A 17,757-nucleotide genomic window follows, 5' to 3' on the forward strand; every position below is an offset into this window, starting at 1 on the left:
GGAGGGGCTGAGCAGGGGGCCCGGGGAGCGGTGGTCACCCAGGACAGGCAGCCCCGCCCCCCTTCCCGGGGGTCCCCCACTCACCTCTTGCGCGGGGTCCTCGGCATCCTCGCGGCGCGTGCGTGGGGGGGGGTCTCGGCCTCTCGGGCGCGCGGCTGAAGCGGCTCTCTCCCGGCTAACGAACCTAACGGCAGCCCCCGGGATTCAAACCGGCCGCACAACACGGAACCGCGCCTGGATTGGCCAAACACCCAGCCACGCCCAGCTCGTCTCTTGTGGAAATCCTCCCCCCCCCACCCTCGTGTGACGTACAGAGCGGTGCCCGGATGGAAGTCGGCGTTCTATGTTGGCCACGCCCACCATCAATCACACTGGGGAGCAGACATGACGTCAGGAAGTAAGGCGGGGCGCTCTGGGCAGGGGCCAATGGGAATCGAGATCCCTTGTTTTCCTTCTCGAAAAGAACCACGCGGAGGTGGGGTCGTGGGTAGAAGGTCATGTGACTAGGGAGGGGGGGGAGGAGGAATGTGGGATAGGAAATCTGCGAGGCACCGCGGGATTATGTAGGGTCTCTGGGGAGTATAGTGGGTGTCTATAGGGGATATGGGGTCTCTGGGGAGTATAGTAGGTGTATGTAGGGGATATGGGGTCTCTGGGGAGTACGTTGGTGTTTGTAGTGGTATAGGGTCTGGGGGCATGTACAGGTGATCGGGTGTCTGGGAGCATAATGAGTGTGTATAGGGTCTCTAGTGGGCTTGTGGGGGTTATAGGGTTTTGGGGGGCCATAGTGGGTGTAAGTAGGGGTATACAGTCTCAGGGGGGATGCATCCAGACCATACAGGGGAGAATGCCTGTGTGGGGTAGATTGGGGTGTTTGTAGAGGGGAGTGTAGGGAAGGGAGTTCTATGTAAAGATGTGTACAATGATGTAAACACACCTGGAGTTCCCCTCAAAGCCATTTAACTGCCCATCTGACCCTCCAGCAAGTATTCATATATAGCATCTGTCCCAAAATGCTGTCCTGTTCGTTGGGGTAGGAGACATTGCTCAGGAGGGTGAGAAATCCTACACCACTGAGTGGCGTACTTTAGCCAACCTAAGTCCCCGTCTAGACAGTGCTAGCTCTCTTGAAGAATTCTTTGGTCTAACTAGCTGCTGTCTCTTGGGAAAGTGGATTACCTATGCCAACAGGAGAATCTCTCCTGTCAGCATAGATAGTATCTATACTGAAGCCCTACAGCTGTAGTGTTTTAGGTGAAGATAAGCCCTCAGGAATAGTGGATAAAGGTTTCCTCTTTAGTAACCAGGGAAACCTGTGATGTGCATGCCTGGGCTTTGCAACCTGGGAACTCCCATTGTTTGCCCAAGCCTGCTTCTCATATACAAGGTGTTGCACCACGAAGCTCAACACACTGGCATTGCCGTCCTACCAGGGCACTACAGTGTTGCTTGAGTGACTCTATTCTTTCCTTTCTGACAAAAGCCAGAGAGTAGTACTGGGCAATTGACTATCTCCCCTGAAAGCTCTTTAATGCAGTCTGTAAGGCCTGGTCTACACTACAAAATTAAGTCGACTCAGTTAGGTTGACGTACAGCCACCACAGTAATTATTATGGTTTTTCATGTCCACACTATGCCCCCTCTGTTGGCAGTGCACATCCTCACCAGAAGTGCTTCTACCAATTTAACTGACAGTATAGGGCATTGTGGGGCACTGACAGCTCCCATGGGCTCCGGCAGTCAGCCCTGCATAGGGCTGAGAGCTCAGGCAGTCAGCCCTGGGTCAGTGGGGCTCCGGTGGTGAGCGCTGCGCAGGGTTCATAGCTCAGGCTCTCAAAGGCAGCAACAGGCCATGTAAGTTACGCATTGTGTACACCAGCGCTTCTCAACCTGTGGCCACAGGCGGCCCAATTAGCACTGGTCTGGTCTGGCAGGGGGCGGGGCTGCCTGAGGGGGAGACAGCATCTGGCAGCCTGTAAGAGCGCTCCTGCCATCCTGGGGCTGGTGAGAGCCATAGGCAGGCAGGGTGCAGGAGAGTGGGTCTCTGGGCAAGTTGGGGGGAGGAGCTCTGTGAACTAAGGGTTTGCAGGGGTGCTGCAGCACCCCCAGGTTTTAGGTGAGGCTCCACCCCAGCCCTGTGCCTTGCGCTCTGCACCTAGCCGGGTGCTGGAGGTCCTGGCTGCCTGGCCTGGTGCAGCAGGGTCCAGCTCCCGGCTGTCCAGTAGGTCCAGCGGCGGGGTACAGCTCTCAGCTGCCACCGGGCCCTGCATGGCAGGGTCCAAGTCCATCTGCTGCCCAGCGTGATCTGGGACGGGGCTGGCTGCTGCCTGGCCCCGCGTAGCAGCCAGCTGATGCCTGGCCCCACACAGCAGGGTCTGGGTGCTGGCTTCCACCTGGCCCACACAGACACTGTGTTGACTTAACTACATCAACCTAAGCGCTACGCCTCTCGTGGAGGTGGAGTTATTATGTCGGTGTAATGGGTGACTTACATCGGCAGGAGCAATGGTGTAGTATGGACATTTACAGAGTTAGGTCAACATAAGCTGCCTTACGTTGATCTACCAACAGAGGGTCCTGTGGCACCTTTAAGACTAACAGAAGTATTGGAGCATAAGCTTTCGTGGGTGAATGCCCACTTCAGACGCAAGACATACGTTGATCTAACACTAGTGTAGACCAGTCCTAAATGTACATCCAGTTAAGTCATAATGTACTTCTGGCAGTAGCTGAATCTGCGAAGGACAGAGCTGTCAGAAGCCCACAGCAGGACTCACCCAAACTGGACACCATCAAATTAGGCCAGAATAAAGACTGGGAGTGGATGGATCACTACAAGAACTAAAAAAACCCTAATTTCCCCCTACTGTTACTCACACCTTCTTGTTAACTGTTTGAAATGAGCCACCCTGATTACATTGCCCTCATTACCACTACAAAAGTGATTTTTCATCCTGTTGATAATAGCCCACTTTAATTGAACTGTCTCGACCCCCCACGTGGTAAGGCAACTCCCATCTTTTCATGTACTGCTATATATATCTTCCTACTGTATTTTCCACTCCATGAATCTGATGAAGTGGGTTCTAGCCCACGAAAGCTTTGGCCCAAATAAATTTGTTAGTCTCTAAGGTGTCACAAGGACTCCTTGTTGTTTTGTAAGTGTTTGTCTCTCGCCTTAGGTGAGTTTATTTTCCAGACACCCCTACAGTAATAGGACAGGAAGGATGTAGAAAGGGGGAGGGGATGGGAAAAACAAAGACAAAACCAGCAGAGATGATAAATACTGAAACAAAGTCAAGGAAATAGACAACACTGAGGAACTAAATGAAAAGAAGCAAAGTTAAAATGAAAAGTAAACTAAGCCATAACAGACAGATTCAAAGAGAAAGCAAAAATGCACCCCCTCCCTCCAAAATACAAAGGAAGAAAAAACCCACATTTAAAGATGGGAGGGAGGAAGATATGGAAAGACAGATACACTGAAAAGAAAGACACTATATAAAATCGCTTCAAAGTATTAAAGGGAAAAGGTGTGGTTACAGCACACAGCCACTGCAGATTATGTGGGAGCAGAAAACATCTTTATTTCTGCTTTGTTATGAAACCCGAATTCCTCTCTAACATACTTTTACAGTATTGCCCCATTTTTACTCTGGGGACAATATTACGTGTTTCATAACTAAAGTTTCTATTTAAGAATGTTTTCCTACCATACAAATCTATTATCCTGGAGCATTTGTAAAATACCTTTGCTTCTGCACCCTGAAATCCAGGGGGCTTCATAGGTAACACCGGATATACCTTACATAACACTTCGCTTCCACTCACTGCCAAGAATTACAATTCAAGTTTTCACACCATTTTGAAATACTCCGTTTCCTCATCCCTCCGCCCCATTCTCGACCCTGTGGCACGTCTCCATCCTCCTGGTTCGAGGGAACTGTTGCAAAGGTTTTCCCACCGGCCCCTGATGGCAGTGCTCCTCTACAAGCTGTTGAAAGCTTCTGAACTCGAGTGCCCCAGGAGGGCTACCGGGGTGTACTCCATCCGGGGTCCCTGCTTCTGGGTGAGCCAGCCACAGGACAACCCCTCTCTGCACAATCGGATCCACGAGTAAAGCACCGAATTGCTATCATAACCCCCCTCCAGGATCTGGTTCCAAGCACCTTTTCAGCCCAGCTGGCTTCCCCGCGGCGGGTTCCAGTCCCTGTTTCTTCCCTACGGGTGCAGGTCTGCCTTAACACGGCAGATCTGGAAAGCAGGAAGTAAGTAGGGAAACCATGTGTGTAACACGAAGAGGAGGGGAGGGGGGGGGGGGTGTCCAGGGCGCAGCTTTTGCTTTCGCTGCACTCGCTAAAGGGAGAATCTCTCCCACCCCTGGACCAGGAGAGCGGCGGACCTGCGAGCAGAGCCCCTGTGCCCAGGCCCCGCGGATGCCTGGCTGGGGGGGACCCCGTGGGACGAAGCCTGTTGGGGTGCCTGCTTCTCAGCGAGAGCTGCGAACCTGGGCCGGTGTGGCCCGTTTCCCATGGGGTCGGTTCGGAGCTGGGAGACCGGAGTAATAATCCTGCACCTGGTGCTCGGCGCGGGCTTGGGATCTTACGTGCTCCACGTGGATGTGTCGCAGTTTGAAAGGCCCCTGAAGCACTTCTGGAAAAGCACTGGCTTCTGGTAAGCGCCCTTTGCTTTCTGAACACACCCGCATCCAACTCCGGAGAAAACTTCCTCCTGAAGTTCCTGCCGCCTGTAGGAAAGCCCGGCTGCTCTGCCTTTCCATATTGCATTGATGCCCCGCAGGGGGTAGTCCAGGAGGGTTTTTCTTTATGGCCTAAACAGCCCCCGCAGATAAGCTAAACCGGGCTTGTAAATTGGAGAAGGCAGGTATCTAATTCAGATAGATTTTCAGGGTCTGCTTTGCAGACGTCAAAGCATCATATCCTGTCCCCCCCTCCAGCTCCCACACTTAGCTACTGATTGCTAGTTTCTTCTGGTGCAGGGGGGTTGCACAGCTGTAGCCGAGCAGAACATGGCCCAGTATTATATTCCTAGAGCTAAGTCTCAAGCAGCAAACTGGGTCTTAGGACAGGATAGAAGATTCAGCTGAAAGCTATTTTCCCCACCCCTTTCCGGGGGCCTGTGAACATGCAGGGCCTTCTCCCAGGACAGTACATGCTGGGTTAACAGTCAGAACTCATGCATCACTTTGGTGTTTTAATTGTGCTCAAAGCCCCACACCAACCATAGTCCACCTTTCTCCTGAGCTGACCTTTTCTAGGGGCTTTTCCCACCAAGTGCACCTCTCATCCCCTCACCTTGTTTTTGCCTTAGAGACTCTACATCTGTCTTCTTGCATTGGATAAATAGTCTGCCAGTCTGAGGCATCAGAACCTGCTCCATCTTGATGGGGGTCCAGGAACCCAGCATATTGTAACAGGCTCACCTATTTACGGCCCCCTCCATGGATAGGATTGTACTGCTCTGCCTGACCCCGAAGTAGACAGTCAAGCGAATATGTGGCATCTTACAGGAGTATCTATCACATTGCCTGAGAAATGTGGGATTCCTTTTCCAGTCAAGCATCCTAGGGAGCCAGCGTTCCCAATCCACACCATTGCCCCATTACTGGTATCAGAGCAGTGCCTTGGTTACTCTGCAGCTGGAAGTCTGTGATAGGTTAAGCTGGAGATAAGGTGGGGAAGGTCTTTTATTGGGGAGATATCTTTTATTGGAGCAATTTCTATTGGTAAGAGACGAGCTACACCAAGCTCTTCCTCCGGTGTGGGAAAGGCACTCAGAGTGTCTCAGATAAATACAAGGTATTTGTGACCATGTGACCTTATTACATTATGCTGGGTTCCAGGACCCGCCTGGAGATGGAGCAGGGTTCTGATGCCTCATGCTGGCAGACTATTTACAAGGTATTTAGCTGTGACACTCTGAGTGCCTTTCCCAGCCCTGAAGAAAAGCTCTATGTAAGCTCAAAAGGTCTTCTCTCTCACCCACAGAAGTTGGTCCAATAAAAGATATTGCCTTACCCACCTTGTCTCCTGAATCTCTAGGCATTGCCGGTGTTAGGAGACTGGAAAAACCTTGGAAGTGAAACCTGATAAAAATGGAAAGTGTTTTTTACTTAGACTGTTCAAATAACTCCTTAATTTACATACAATGTTCAACTCACACCAAGGGAACACTTGTAAGAAAGTCTGGAAGATTTTACATACTTCCCTCCCTCTCTTGAAATTAATAGCTAAGATCTCACATTTAAGATCACCCAGACAACAAGATGAGGGAAAGCTGGAGTCAACACTTGTGCTTTTAGAAATGCCAGAACATTAGAAGCACCATGGCCACCTATAAAATAAATAAAGTTAACAGTTGTTTATCCATCAGAAAATAGCAAAACAGGCACCTTCCCATTTTTTAATTTTGCAAGTCATCTTTAAAAGGTGTTTTTACTGCTCAGGAAGAATAGCAGATTAGCACCACTGGAAATGTGGTTTATCAAATGACCATGCACAGAGAGCAAAAAGTACAAACGTCCCTAATTTGCCAGTGTGCCTCAAGCCCAACCCAGGAGTGACTACTTCCAAGCGTGAGAGACTAGTTCAGATTTTGGGCCTCTTCAATATGTGGCCTCTCTGCTGAGACCGAGGGCAGCGTTGATTGTGTCCGTCATGTTTCTGGCGTGGACAGTCCATGTTATTGATTGTTTAGACATTGTCAAAGACACCAACTAGTTAGTGCTAAACGCCAAGATATTTTTACCACAGTTTAAGGTTTAACTTCTGAACCAAACCATGCTATAAAAACATTTATTTCATATTTCTAAGTATCAGAGGGGTAACCATGGATCTGTAAAAAGCAACAAAGAGTCCTGTGGCACCTTATTGAGTAACAGACATATTGGAGCATAAGCTTTCGTCGCTGAATACCCACTTCGTCAGATGCATGCGTCTGACGAAGTGGGTATTCATCCACGAAAGCTTATGCTCCAATATGTCTGTTAGTCTATAAGGTGCCACAGGACTCTTTGTTGCATATTTCTAAGTGTACAGGAAAAGAAAGTTAAAACCAGCTTTCTTAAACTTTTTCTTAAATGATGAGGTTATTATTACAATTAGCTGAAAACATCTTGGGAACAATTGATAAAGCTCCATTTACAGTTTCCCCAAAAGGAAAGAAAAACAGATTAAAAGGAAAGCAGAAAAGGTACAAACAACAGTTCTATTCAGGGCCGGTGCAACCCATTAGACGACCTAGGCGGTTGCCGAGGGTGCTGCATTTGGGGGGCGGCATTTCGGGTCTTTCGGCGGCAACCGTGGCAGCCGGATCTTCGGCTGCTCCGGTCATTGTTAGCATTTAGGTGGAGGGAGCTGGGGCACGGGGCGCGGGGAGGGCTGCCTGCAGCAAAAAAGAGGGGGGGGAGCGGCACGCAGGGGAATTCCCCGCTCCAGTTCACCTCTGCTCCGCCTCCTCCCCTGAGCACGCCGCCCCGCTCTGCTTCTCTCCCTCCCAGGCTTGTGGCACCAAACAGCTGATTGGCGCCACAAGTCTAGGAGGCGGGAGAAGTGGAGCAGTGACAGCGTGCTCGGGGAGGAGGTGGAGCAGAGGTGAGCTGGGGCGGGGAGCTGCCGCACGGCTCCCTGGGCCGGGGAGAGCTGCCACGGGGGGGGGGGGGGGGGGGCGCGCCTCAGGGTGGAGGGGCAGCTGCTGCAGGGGGGGCCTCAGGGTGGTGGGGGGGAGCTGCTGTGGTGGGGGCCCTTAGGGCGGGGGTGGGGGCAGAGAGCTGCCACAGGGGCTCGGGGAGGGGGGTGCGCAAGGTGGAAGTTTTGCCTAGGGCGCAAAACATCCTTGCACCCTCCCTGGTTCTGTTACATCAGGCCACAGTTCACATCTAGTCAGACAGGAACCCTGGTCAACCAAAAGGACTGAACTGGAAATCTGAATCAGAAGCAGGCTCTAGTTGTTGAATGTAGTTTCCTTTTTCCATGTCAGAATATCAGATGATCCGGCAGAGACCAGATTTGGAACCTGCTAGAGAACATGGATGAAACCTTAAACTCCAAGTTCTGAGATTCTATAGACTTGATATATTTAAACTAAAATGGAAAAGTAGAGGGAAAGGACAGATACCAGGACAACAAGCCAGAGGACAAAAGCTGTTGCTGAGATAGGATAACCCATGTTAAAGCCAGTGTAGGTCTTTGCCTCCTTCTAGAGGCGTGGCTAAATAAAGGGGTTTAGTAATGTGAAGCGGTGCTTGAGCTAAAGCAGGTGTTCTCAACCTTGTTCTTTCTGAGGCCCCCCTCAACATGCTACAAAGACTCCAGGGCCCAGCAGGGGGAGGGGTGACTCGGGGCTCCAGGCCAGGGGTAGGACCCTTGGGCAAGGGTGTAATTTAACTTCTATTTTTGGGGGTGGGGAGGGAGAAGAGGAGGGCAAGGGCCGGCAGGGCTTAGACCAGCTCCGCATAGCAGGTTCCAGGGAGGGAGCACCACCTTCACCTCCTGACCTATCTTGCAGGCCACCCACCTGCCTGTGTCAGGGCTTCAGCCTGCCGTTCCTGGCTTCAGCGTAGAGGTGGGGGGGAGCTTGGGGTTTCAGCTCCCTGCCACTCTGACTTCGGGGTTGGGGGAGGAAGGGAGAGGAGCTCGGGGATTCAGCCCCACATTGCTCCCGGCTTCAGCAGGGGGAAGAGGGGAGCTTGGGGTTTCAGCCCCACGCTGCTCCCGGCTTCGGGGGGGGAAGGGGAGCTCGGGATTTCAGCCCTGCGCTGCTCCCGGCTTCAGCCCCGCAGCAGGGGGGCAGCACCAGAGCTCGGAGTTTCAGCGGTGGGGCTCCGTGGCCCCCCTGAAAGGATTTGCGGACCGCCAGGGGGCCACAGACCCCTGGTTGAGAACCACTGAGCTAAAGCACTAGGATCGTTGGCTTGGAAGCAGTAGCAGATTCAAACCTGTATCTGGTCCAGCCGCTAGACGGCGACAACTACCCACAATGAGTTAGCATGCATTGCAATAGGTTCTTTAGGAGTATAATTAAGCTATGCTCCCATAACAAAATAAACCAGCACAATATACAGTTCTATTAAGTTTCATATGTATATAAAAAGTACGAAGTGTATCAGGATATATTTTACCCAAGTCTTGCAGTGATTTAGCATGTTGTTTCTTTTCTGTAAAAACGAAGAGAACTAGGGCATTCACAGGAGATCTGTATTTAGGAACACAGGACTGGAAAGGCCCTCCTGGGTCACTGTGTCCAGTCCCCTACTGTTGCCCCAACATTTAGCACTTAACCCAGCAAACTCAGAGCATATTCTAACTGTTAGAGAAAACACTTTCCCTCCACATGGTAGCTATTCTGTGTGGGTTCAAAAGTGGGGCAAAGGGTGCACGGAACCAGCCCCCTGTTAGTTTCAATGGAATAAGTGGGCCCCAGAGAGTCGGTGTTAACATGAGTGTTACTGTGCATCAACGAAGAGTTAAATATGGCTCAGGGTTTCTCAGCCTGCTCACTCCTATGGCAAACACCCCTGTGACAGGTGCCCAGGGGCGAGGCACAGTGTGGCAGTGGAGTGCATGCACTGAGAGACTTGTATGGCAGAACGTCCACAGCAGCATGTGCTTTCTTGAGGCCTGATCCAACTTGGTTGGTCAATGGACAGACCAAGCCCCTACATGACTTATGGAAGATTTTGGTTGGCTTCAGCAGAGGTGGGAGTCAGGCAGGCTGACGCTATGCTTAGAACAGTGTTAATTACTCCCAGGGAATTATCTCGTTGCCAATTTTCCTTATGCGTGTTTGTTGACTTTAAGTAACCCCAGACAAAATCTTCCTGCCCTGCTACTCACGGAATGATTCACGGTCCTGTACTCTGATGCTATATAAACCCAAGTCATGTTTCAATTTCCTCACTCCACTTTGCTGAGCTGCACTTACTACTCCAGCAAAAGCAGTGTATCCCCATGGACAGGACCCTGGATTGGGACTTAAGAGGCCTGGGTTTTATTCCTGGCTCTGGCATTGATCTGTTCTGTGACCTATTGTTTTTCCCACCTCCAGTCCTCCTCTACCTCACAGCAGAGCGGATTTATTTGACCTCAGTAAAGACCAAGAGCTGAACCTTGCCTATGTGTCTTCGGTACCGCATGGCGGCATTGAACAAGTTCGAATTCACTGGTTACTAGAACTCATTACCGTTGGGTGAGTGAACATTTCTGATACTCGACAATTAACAATGGAATGTGTTAGGGGGAAAAAAATCAAGTTTCCTGCTCTAGGAGCTCAGAGTTGCTTTGACTCATGCACATTGTCCAAAAAGACCTGTTAATACCTCTGACTTCAGCTCTTTAAATACCTCAACCTGTGTATTTTAGGTAAGTTGTACATTCTGTGACAAAGTTCCTCCTTTATCTTGGTGGTTCCTGCGCTTATTGGCAGATTTTCTTGCCTAAGAGATTCACCATGTGGGTTGGGGAACAGCCCAGAGACCTTCTCCTCTGGGAGAACCCACAGTCCAGGTCAATTGGGAGGTTTGGGGGGAATCCAGGCCCGCCCTCTACTCCGGGTTCCAGCCCAGGGCCCTGTGGACTGCAGCTGTCTATAGTGCCTCTTGTAACAGCTGCATGACAGCTACAACTCCCTGGGCTACTTCCCCATGGCCTCCTCCAAACATCTTCCTTAGTCTCACCACAGAACCTTCCTCCTGGTGTCTGATCACGCTTGTGCTCCTCAGTCCTCCAGCAGCAGCATTCACTCTCAGCTCCTTGCACTTCTTGCTCCCAGCTTCTGACACACACCACAAACTGAAGTGAGCTCTTTTTTAAAACCCAGGTGCCCTGATTAGCCTGCCTTAATTGATTCTAGCAGCTTCTTCTTAATTGGCTCCAGGTGTCCTAATTAGCCTGCCTGCCTTAACTGGTTCTAGCAGGTTCCTGATTACTCTAGTGCAGCCCCTGTTCTGGTCACTCAGGGAACAGAAAACTACTCATCCAGTGACCAGTAAATTTTCCCTCTACCAGACTCCTGTACCCCACTGGTCTGGGGTCTGTCACAGTTCCTATGTACACTTGGTAGGGTTGCTCTTCCCTAGAAGAAATGGAAATGCCTCTGTGATGTGAGAGAGCTGGGAGTGCATGAGAAACAGACATAGGGGAATTACTGTATTCAGCTGTGAACCCTTATGGCTAGACTGTGCCTTTAAATCCCAGTCATGACTAAGCGGTGATGTAGAGCTAAAAAGTTTCTCTTGGTGGGAAAAACTGTCAGTTGTGAGACATCACTAATCAGGGGCTGTTTGAAAACATCCCTTGCTTCCAGCCCGCAGCTGTAACCATTTCCTGTCTTTCCCCACACTGTATGTAAGGGCAGCTTTTTTGTTTCCAGGCTGAACTAATGTAGTTTTCTTTCCCCTTCGAGGTTGGGAGCTCCTCCCTTGCTACCTGTAGTTTGTTAAATATATAGTCCATGCCAAAGACACCATGCTTGACAAAAATTGTATGCCAGCTACACAAGAAAAGAGAGAGTCTCATATTAAGTATCTTATTCTAGTATTTACCAAACCCCAAGTCGTTGAGAATAGTATGAAACCACAGAGGAATTAAAAGCCCTTCACCAGCCACACACTGTGGTAGTATACCCTGCTGTGACGAACTGGGACTGTTCTTACTGTGGTCTTTAAATGCTGACAGGGGAGTGTGGCTAGGATAGTCTGCATTGGGGGATGGGAGACTGACCAATGGAGAATACCTGAGCATGTAACATGAGAACCCAGGAAGGGGTTACAGGCCAGGTGACACCTTTGCCAAGGAAGCTGGACAAAGGCTGAAGGGAGAGTTTTCAGAAGCTGGCTGGTGAGATGGCTGGGAGGCAGATGGGGCTCTGACCTCCCAAGGTGGCTGGAGCGCCCTGGGAGCCCAAGATGGACCTAACCGAGGGGGATCCTGTTGTCTGTGCCTGCAAGACCTGTCTTGGACTGTATTCTTGTCGTCTAAATAAACCATCTACTTTACTGGCTGGCTGAGAGTCATGGTGAATCGCCGGAAGCCGGGGGTGCAGGGCCTTGTGTCCCCCCACACTCCGTGACACCTGCCCTGACCCCTGACAGTAAGTGAACAGAAATAAAGCAGTTTTTAATCATAGAAAGTCATTTACAACCACAAACACTGTAACTTACATATAAGCCAGTTCCCAGAACTAACATTCAAAATGCAAATGGTTCCTGAAGTCTTTTCTGGTTGTTAAAACAACTTTTATCAGAGAGAAAAAAAGCAACCTGTTCTCCCCGCATCCCGCATCTTCATGCAGCTCTCCTTCTTCTACTGGGACGCTGCTCTGATAAATACTAAACAACCTGAAGAGCCTACCTTGCAAAGAGCCACCAGACTGCACCCCTTCCCAGCATGCTTTGTTAAAAAAAGATTGACAGATCAGCTTCTCTTCCCTTCTCCCTCTTTTGGGGGATTTGGGGGGCATGGGCTAGAACTCTAACTTTTTTTTTCAGGTAAGGATAAGTCTTAATTTTGTTCCCCAATTGCCTGCCTTCTTTCGGAAACCAGATTAGTTTCATAACATTAGGGGAAAGCTAAGCTGTATTTCTTCTCAAGGTTCTAGCTCTGGGGCTCAAACCAACAGAGTGAATAAGACTAGCTTGTTAAACAGCTTGCTCGTTTCTTCCCCAGTTGCTGTTAACTCCCAATTGTAGCCTGCTGAATCATACAGCGAAGTGTACTGGCCCCAGTCGCTTTGTGCTAGGCCCTGTATAGACATATGACAAAGCTGGCCCCTGACCAGCAAAGCATACATACTAAGTGGCTACAACAAACATTTCAGGAGAACACAAGGTAACAATGAGAAGATGGTAAGCTGTGGTCTTGGTACACCAGCTCTTTAATGGATGATGTCGTTGCACGTTAAATTGACTTTCCTGCAGAAAAACACGAATACTAAAAATGGTTGGTCAGTTCTGATCTCTTAACAGGGACATCAGTCAGGCCGGCTTTTCCAGAATTATTTTGTTACTGTTGACATCATGTGTTGTGATAATAGCACCAAGACATCACATGTGTTTTTGAATAAATGAGGCAAGCAGGGGAATTTCAGTACCTGACTACTAATCCTCATTAAAAATGTGTTTATAAAGGAGCCCCCACAAGTTTTTCCTCCAGAGGGTGAGAGAACCTGACCACACCCAGTTACTTGCACTGGGTGGCTCCCGCACAGGCCCCAATTCCTTACTTCTTACCAAGGGTCCTACCCCTTGCAGGCCTTCTTAAGTCTCTCCCTGGGAGTTCACTGCACTCCCCCCAGGGTGGGGGGTAGAGATCTCCTGGATGGGCATTCCCCAAGTGGCTCCAGTAGTCTTCTGCTTAGGGCAGTCTTGCTCCTCCCCCCTCAGTTGACTGCCATTTTCTCCTTTTTATACATGATTGACAAGGCCAGAGAGGCAGGGCTCGTCCTGTCCCCAGAGCTTCTCTGGCACCTCCCTCCTCAGTGTGGGATCTATACACCCCATCCCAGTGTTGCCCTCACTTCAGATAGAGTCAATCACCAGAATATCTCTATTTGGAAATGAGTTGCCCTTCCTTTATGAAAGGATTATTTGTTGTGGTGTTCCTAAATAGGGAAGGGGACATTGGAAAATCTGGAGACCTTTGCTTCGAATATCCTTGCCCTTGTTGATCTAGAGAGTGGAAATAAATTGCTTGGTACTGCTGTGTAGTGCTCTTAAACAAAATGTTGTGTATCGTGGCAAAGGGCTCGCTTTAAAAGTAGAATGAGACCAGTAGTCTCTTTAGAGACTACAGAGCAGTTATAGGACTGAGTATGTTTAAGGGCTTCTCTATTGGCTTCAATGGAGTTAGACTAAATGTAGCCCTGTAAGTAGTCCTCAAACCTGCATTTTCCCCACATTTCACTCATGGATGGAAGGAGCGTCTAACCCCAGGGAAAAGGATGGGAGAGGAAAGACAGTGAGAGCTACTGGGAAAGGGGAAGGTTCTGCCATTGAAATGGGGGTGGAGGGTCACACAAAATGGCCAAAACGAGAAAGGAAAAAAGCATCCAGGACCCGACGCTGAGATTCCTTATACTGCCCAGCGCCTGGCCTGTGGGATGGGACACGAGACGAGGGAGAAGCAGCTGCTGAATGAGCCGAAACTGTGCCCTTGGCTACCTCTTCAGATGAGCATTGGAGAAGCCACGCTGCCAAAGCCAAGTGTCAGAACTTCTGGTGGCAATTCAGCGCCGTCTGTTAAACTGACTTTTGGTCTAGCCCTATTTTACATATATTTTTGTACAGATACTGCACAAATAGTGTGATAGCTACCAAGGCATCTGATTTGCAGTGTGCTGTCTTTTAAATTGCCATTTGATATTACGGGGAATAAATAGTCATAGAAATTAATATAAAAATAACATATCCCGACTCTGCATAACAGCCTAGCCCTCTATTAGCTGTCGTTAGAAACCACAGAGTTACAAATTAACGTTATGGCCTGAAATGTATACAAATAGCGGGGGTACTCTGACAACATAATGAAATGAATGGTTTAAAAAAGTTCTGCTTCAGTCATTAGGCCACATTCTGACCCCGGTTACACCAGCGTAAAACTTCAATGGAGTTACTCCAGATTCAGACCCAGTTCAGAACCAGCCCGTTTCTCCCCTTCCCATCCCTATCTCAAGCTTCCCTTCTTGCATCTTTTCCCCTCCTCTGTCTCTTTCACTCCCATTTCTCCCCACTGCCCTGCACCCAGTCTGACAGTAACATTACAAAGATGATGTGCTTGGCCTGAATTCTAGGGTTTAAGCTTGAGATAGCTAAATTCCAGAAAGTCAGATTTGCCTCTCAGTTAAACTAGTGTAGCTATAAGATTTCTAATGAAAGCACTTCCCTTTTCTTAAATCGCTTTAAGTAATTTCACTAGCTACAGCAAATCTGAGTTTAATGGTCACACTTTTTTCTGCATCTTTAAGAGCAGAAATATCCCCTTAATAGGCTCTTTTTAATATGGATGATTCCATGGTAGCTTTGAGGGAGGTTTTGCTAAGGAATAATGAAACTGAGGGGAACACGTTTGTTATGGCTCATGGGCATGTGGGAAGGAGGTGCTACATCAGCCCAGCTGATGCTCCTAAGAAGTGTGTAGCAAACAGCGGGGTTGTCTAAAAGCCCGTTGAAACAAGAGCATGCCTGTAGTAGTGATATGATAAGGGAAAAGGCCTTACAGGCCAGAGTTTAAAAGATAGCCCTGTGGTGTGGCCAAGGAACCAGACCACAAGTGGTTTCTTGGAGACTGCTCTCCTGTACGCATAAACCAGCACATTCAAGGGAGACAGCTAGCCTTTTCTGCTCAGGCACTAGACAGACTTGCAGATACACCAGACCGGTGGTGCATAAGTTTGATGCGTGTAAGTTACTACAGTACAAGGGAGAAGTAACTCACAAGCTGTTTTACAGTCCAACATCTGCATTTTGAAGTGGCAGTTCAGGTGGTAACTGGGTGCACTCCTCACTCTTCCCATCTGGTCCTTGACCACACCCCTGTTTGCCCCGTCTGCAGACGTGATGCGGCGGTCCAGCACTGCACACCTTCTCATGGGAGAATGTCCTGTAGGCAGATGGCTCCTGCGTAGCAAGTGAGGTGTCTGCCGACTTCTAAGTGACTGCACCCTGTTCCCCTTTGTGCTGCACAGCAGAGGGAAACACATGGGCCTTTGAAACTAAACAGCCGAGCCATCTGCCAAAGGCTTTCTGTCTCTGGCAAACTGCACAGCACCGTGAATGCTATAGAACAGCAATTCGTGCATCTTTTTGCAGTCCTTCCCAAAGAAGTCCCCTCTTTTCAGAGAGTCAATCACTGAGGGGTTGCAGCAAGCCAGAAGAACAGTGATTTTTAGCTCGTTGTAATCTTTCCGTATTTCCTTTAATGTGATTATACCAGCTGTGTCCAGAAAAGTGACTGAGGAACAGTCTATGATGATGGTCTGGAAATCTACTTGTTTAGGGACCAGGCGTAAAGCTGTATCTGCCTGATCCGATCCCTTAACAATTGTGCCTCTGTTTCCCTCTTTCAAATGCTCTTTTTGCTTCTTCTCATTCTTTTTCCTTTTAGCAGCTTCCAGAGTAGGATCTAACCCAGTCATTCTGTAGAGAGACTTCAGAAAAAAGTCTTTATTTGCATAGTAAAGTGGTGCCTCAAAACGAAATATTTTGGCATTTGGAACAGGACAGAGATTTTCATATTCCCAGTCGTCTTCATAGAAGGCAGTGTTCTGGATCTGACCCAGCAGGGCAGTACGGGGTCGCTGCGTACGAACAACGATGCACAGCATGGAAAAGAGGACCCCAATCAAAAGCCCCATTTCTGTGCTGATCAGGGCAGATGAGAACGCAGTAACGCACCAGACCAGAGTGTCCACCTTGTTCACGTGATATCGCTGGGGCACGTCTCGAAACTTCCGAAGGGCTCCTCGGAGACTGACTATTATGATGCAAGCCAAAACACATTTTTGCAAAGAATAAAACAGCGGCGCGAGGAAGAGCAGCACCAACAGCACTACCACTGCGCTGATAACACTAGAGACCTGCGTCTGGCAGCCCGTAGAAGACTTCACAAGCGTTTTTGCAAGAGCTGCACTGGTTGCGAAACAATGGAAAAAGGATGGGATAATGTTACAGAATCCTATGGCAAACATTTCCTGATTGGCTCTGACAGTATAGGCATATTTCTTGGCGAACATTTCTGAGAGGGAGATTGTAAATGCAAAGCCAACTATGGCCAGGGGAACAGCATCTAGAGCCACGCGATGCATCATGTTAAAATTTGGCAGCTGAGGGGGAATAAATCCAGTTGGAATTGCCCCCGAAACACTGGATGCGTAAACTTCATTCAGCTTCCCGTAGTGTGAAACCAGCGTAGCCACAACAATAACCACCAGCTCTGTGGGCAGTGGGATTTTCAGCTTCTGCTTGTACCGATCTCCCAGTTCTTTGGCGGCAACTAGCACAGCAATGCAAACCCCGCTCGTGATTACATCGCACTGGTTCGCCTGAGAAATGTTTCGAAAAATATTAATCCAGGTCGTTAAGAGGATCCCGTGCCCTTGGCTGCGTGGGATTTTTATTCCAATAAGGTACTTAACTTGGGCTGTTAAAATGGTTAAAGAAGCACCAGTTGCAAATCCATCCAGCACAGACTCTGAAAGATACATAGAGACAAAGCCTAGACGAAAGACTCCCATCAGAACCTGAAAGAAAAGCAAGAGGGTGAGAACTAAAGGGTGCTGGAAAAAACGGAGCAAGCATCAGTTGCAGACAAATCCTTGAAAGTTGTAATTCTTAAAAGAGCTGGTAACTTGTTAGTTCAGGCCTGCTTTTACAATTGAGGGATTTGGTTTGCTACACCACGAGCTCTAGAGATAAATGAGCAGGTTTTTGAAGTGGACTAACTGGAACGGGTACCCCAGCATCAATTCAAATTAACTCCACACTGAAGTGATCTGCCACCTGACTGCGTTGATGCCGGTGTAAGTCAGTGGAGAATTTAGGCCAGAGCGCTTTCATTGTACTCAGAGCTGATAACTCAGCTCCGCTAACGGGAGTAGAAAAGCGTGGGGCCCTCCTTGCCATCCCTTTGTCAGCAGAACTCCCAGTGAGGACAATGGAGATTACTGCTTCAGCGGTAAGGGAAAACATGGCTCCTTTTTTGTTTTTTAACTAACAAGCTCATTTCTTGAGTTCAGGCCTGTTGC

General features: G+C 49.1%; 3 protein-coding genes across 10 annotated transcripts in view; 1 reads left to right on the plus strand and 2 right to left on the minus strand.

The window, feature by feature from the left end:
- The window catches only part of LOC101946266 (protein regulator of cytokinesis 1-like), a 43,863-nt gene extending 42,471 nt beyond the window's left edge, over positions 1-1,392 (minus strand). For 2 of the 4 annotated variants that reach the window (XM_024110771.3, XM_005308971.4), the window contains exon 1: positions 85-1,392. In XM_024110771.3, coding sequence (XP_023966539.2) covers positions 85-107 — 23 coding nt within the window. In that variant the 5' untranslated portion in view covers positions 108-1,392. The remainder of the gene's footprint in view (positions 1-84) is intronic. The other 2 variants (XM_065549792.1, XM_065549793.1) reach the window with 2 other exon arrangements.
- A 2,580-nt stretch (positions 1,393-3,972) lies between these two features.
- IDUA (alpha-L-iduronidase) overlaps positions 3,973-17,757 on the plus strand; it is a 73,271-nt gene continuing 59,486 nt past the window's right edge. The window contains exons 1-2 of one of the 2 annotated variants that reach the window (XM_065549790.1): positions 3,973-4,674; positions 10,066-10,206. In XM_065549790.1, coding sequence (XP_065405862.1) covers positions 4,532-4,674; positions 10,066-10,206 — 284 coding nt within the window. In that variant the 5' untranslated portion in view covers positions 3,973-4,531. The remainder of the gene's footprint in view (positions 4,675-10,065; positions 10,207-17,757) is intronic. The other variant, XM_065549791.1, reaches the window with a different exon arrangement.
- SLC26A1 (solute carrier family 26 member 1) overlaps positions 12,114-17,757 on the minus strand; it is a 63,481-nt gene continuing 57,837 nt past the window's right edge. For all 4 annotated transcript variants that reach the window (XM_024110767.3, XM_065549788.1, XM_005308972.4 and 1 more), the window contains one exon: positions 12,114-17,253. In XM_024110767.3, the coding sequence (XP_023966535.2) occupies positions 15,727-17,253 (1,527 nt within the window). In that variant the 3' untranslated portion in view covers positions 12,114-15,726. The remainder of the gene's footprint in view (positions 17,254-17,757) is intronic.

Source organism: Chrysemys picta, chromosome 6, assembly GCF_011386835.1.
Source record: "Chrysemys picta bellii isolate R12L10 chromosome 6, ASM1138683v2, whole genome shotgun sequence".
Taxonomy (NCBI): Eukaryota; Metazoa; Chordata; order Testudines; family Emydidae; genus Chrysemys; species Chrysemys picta.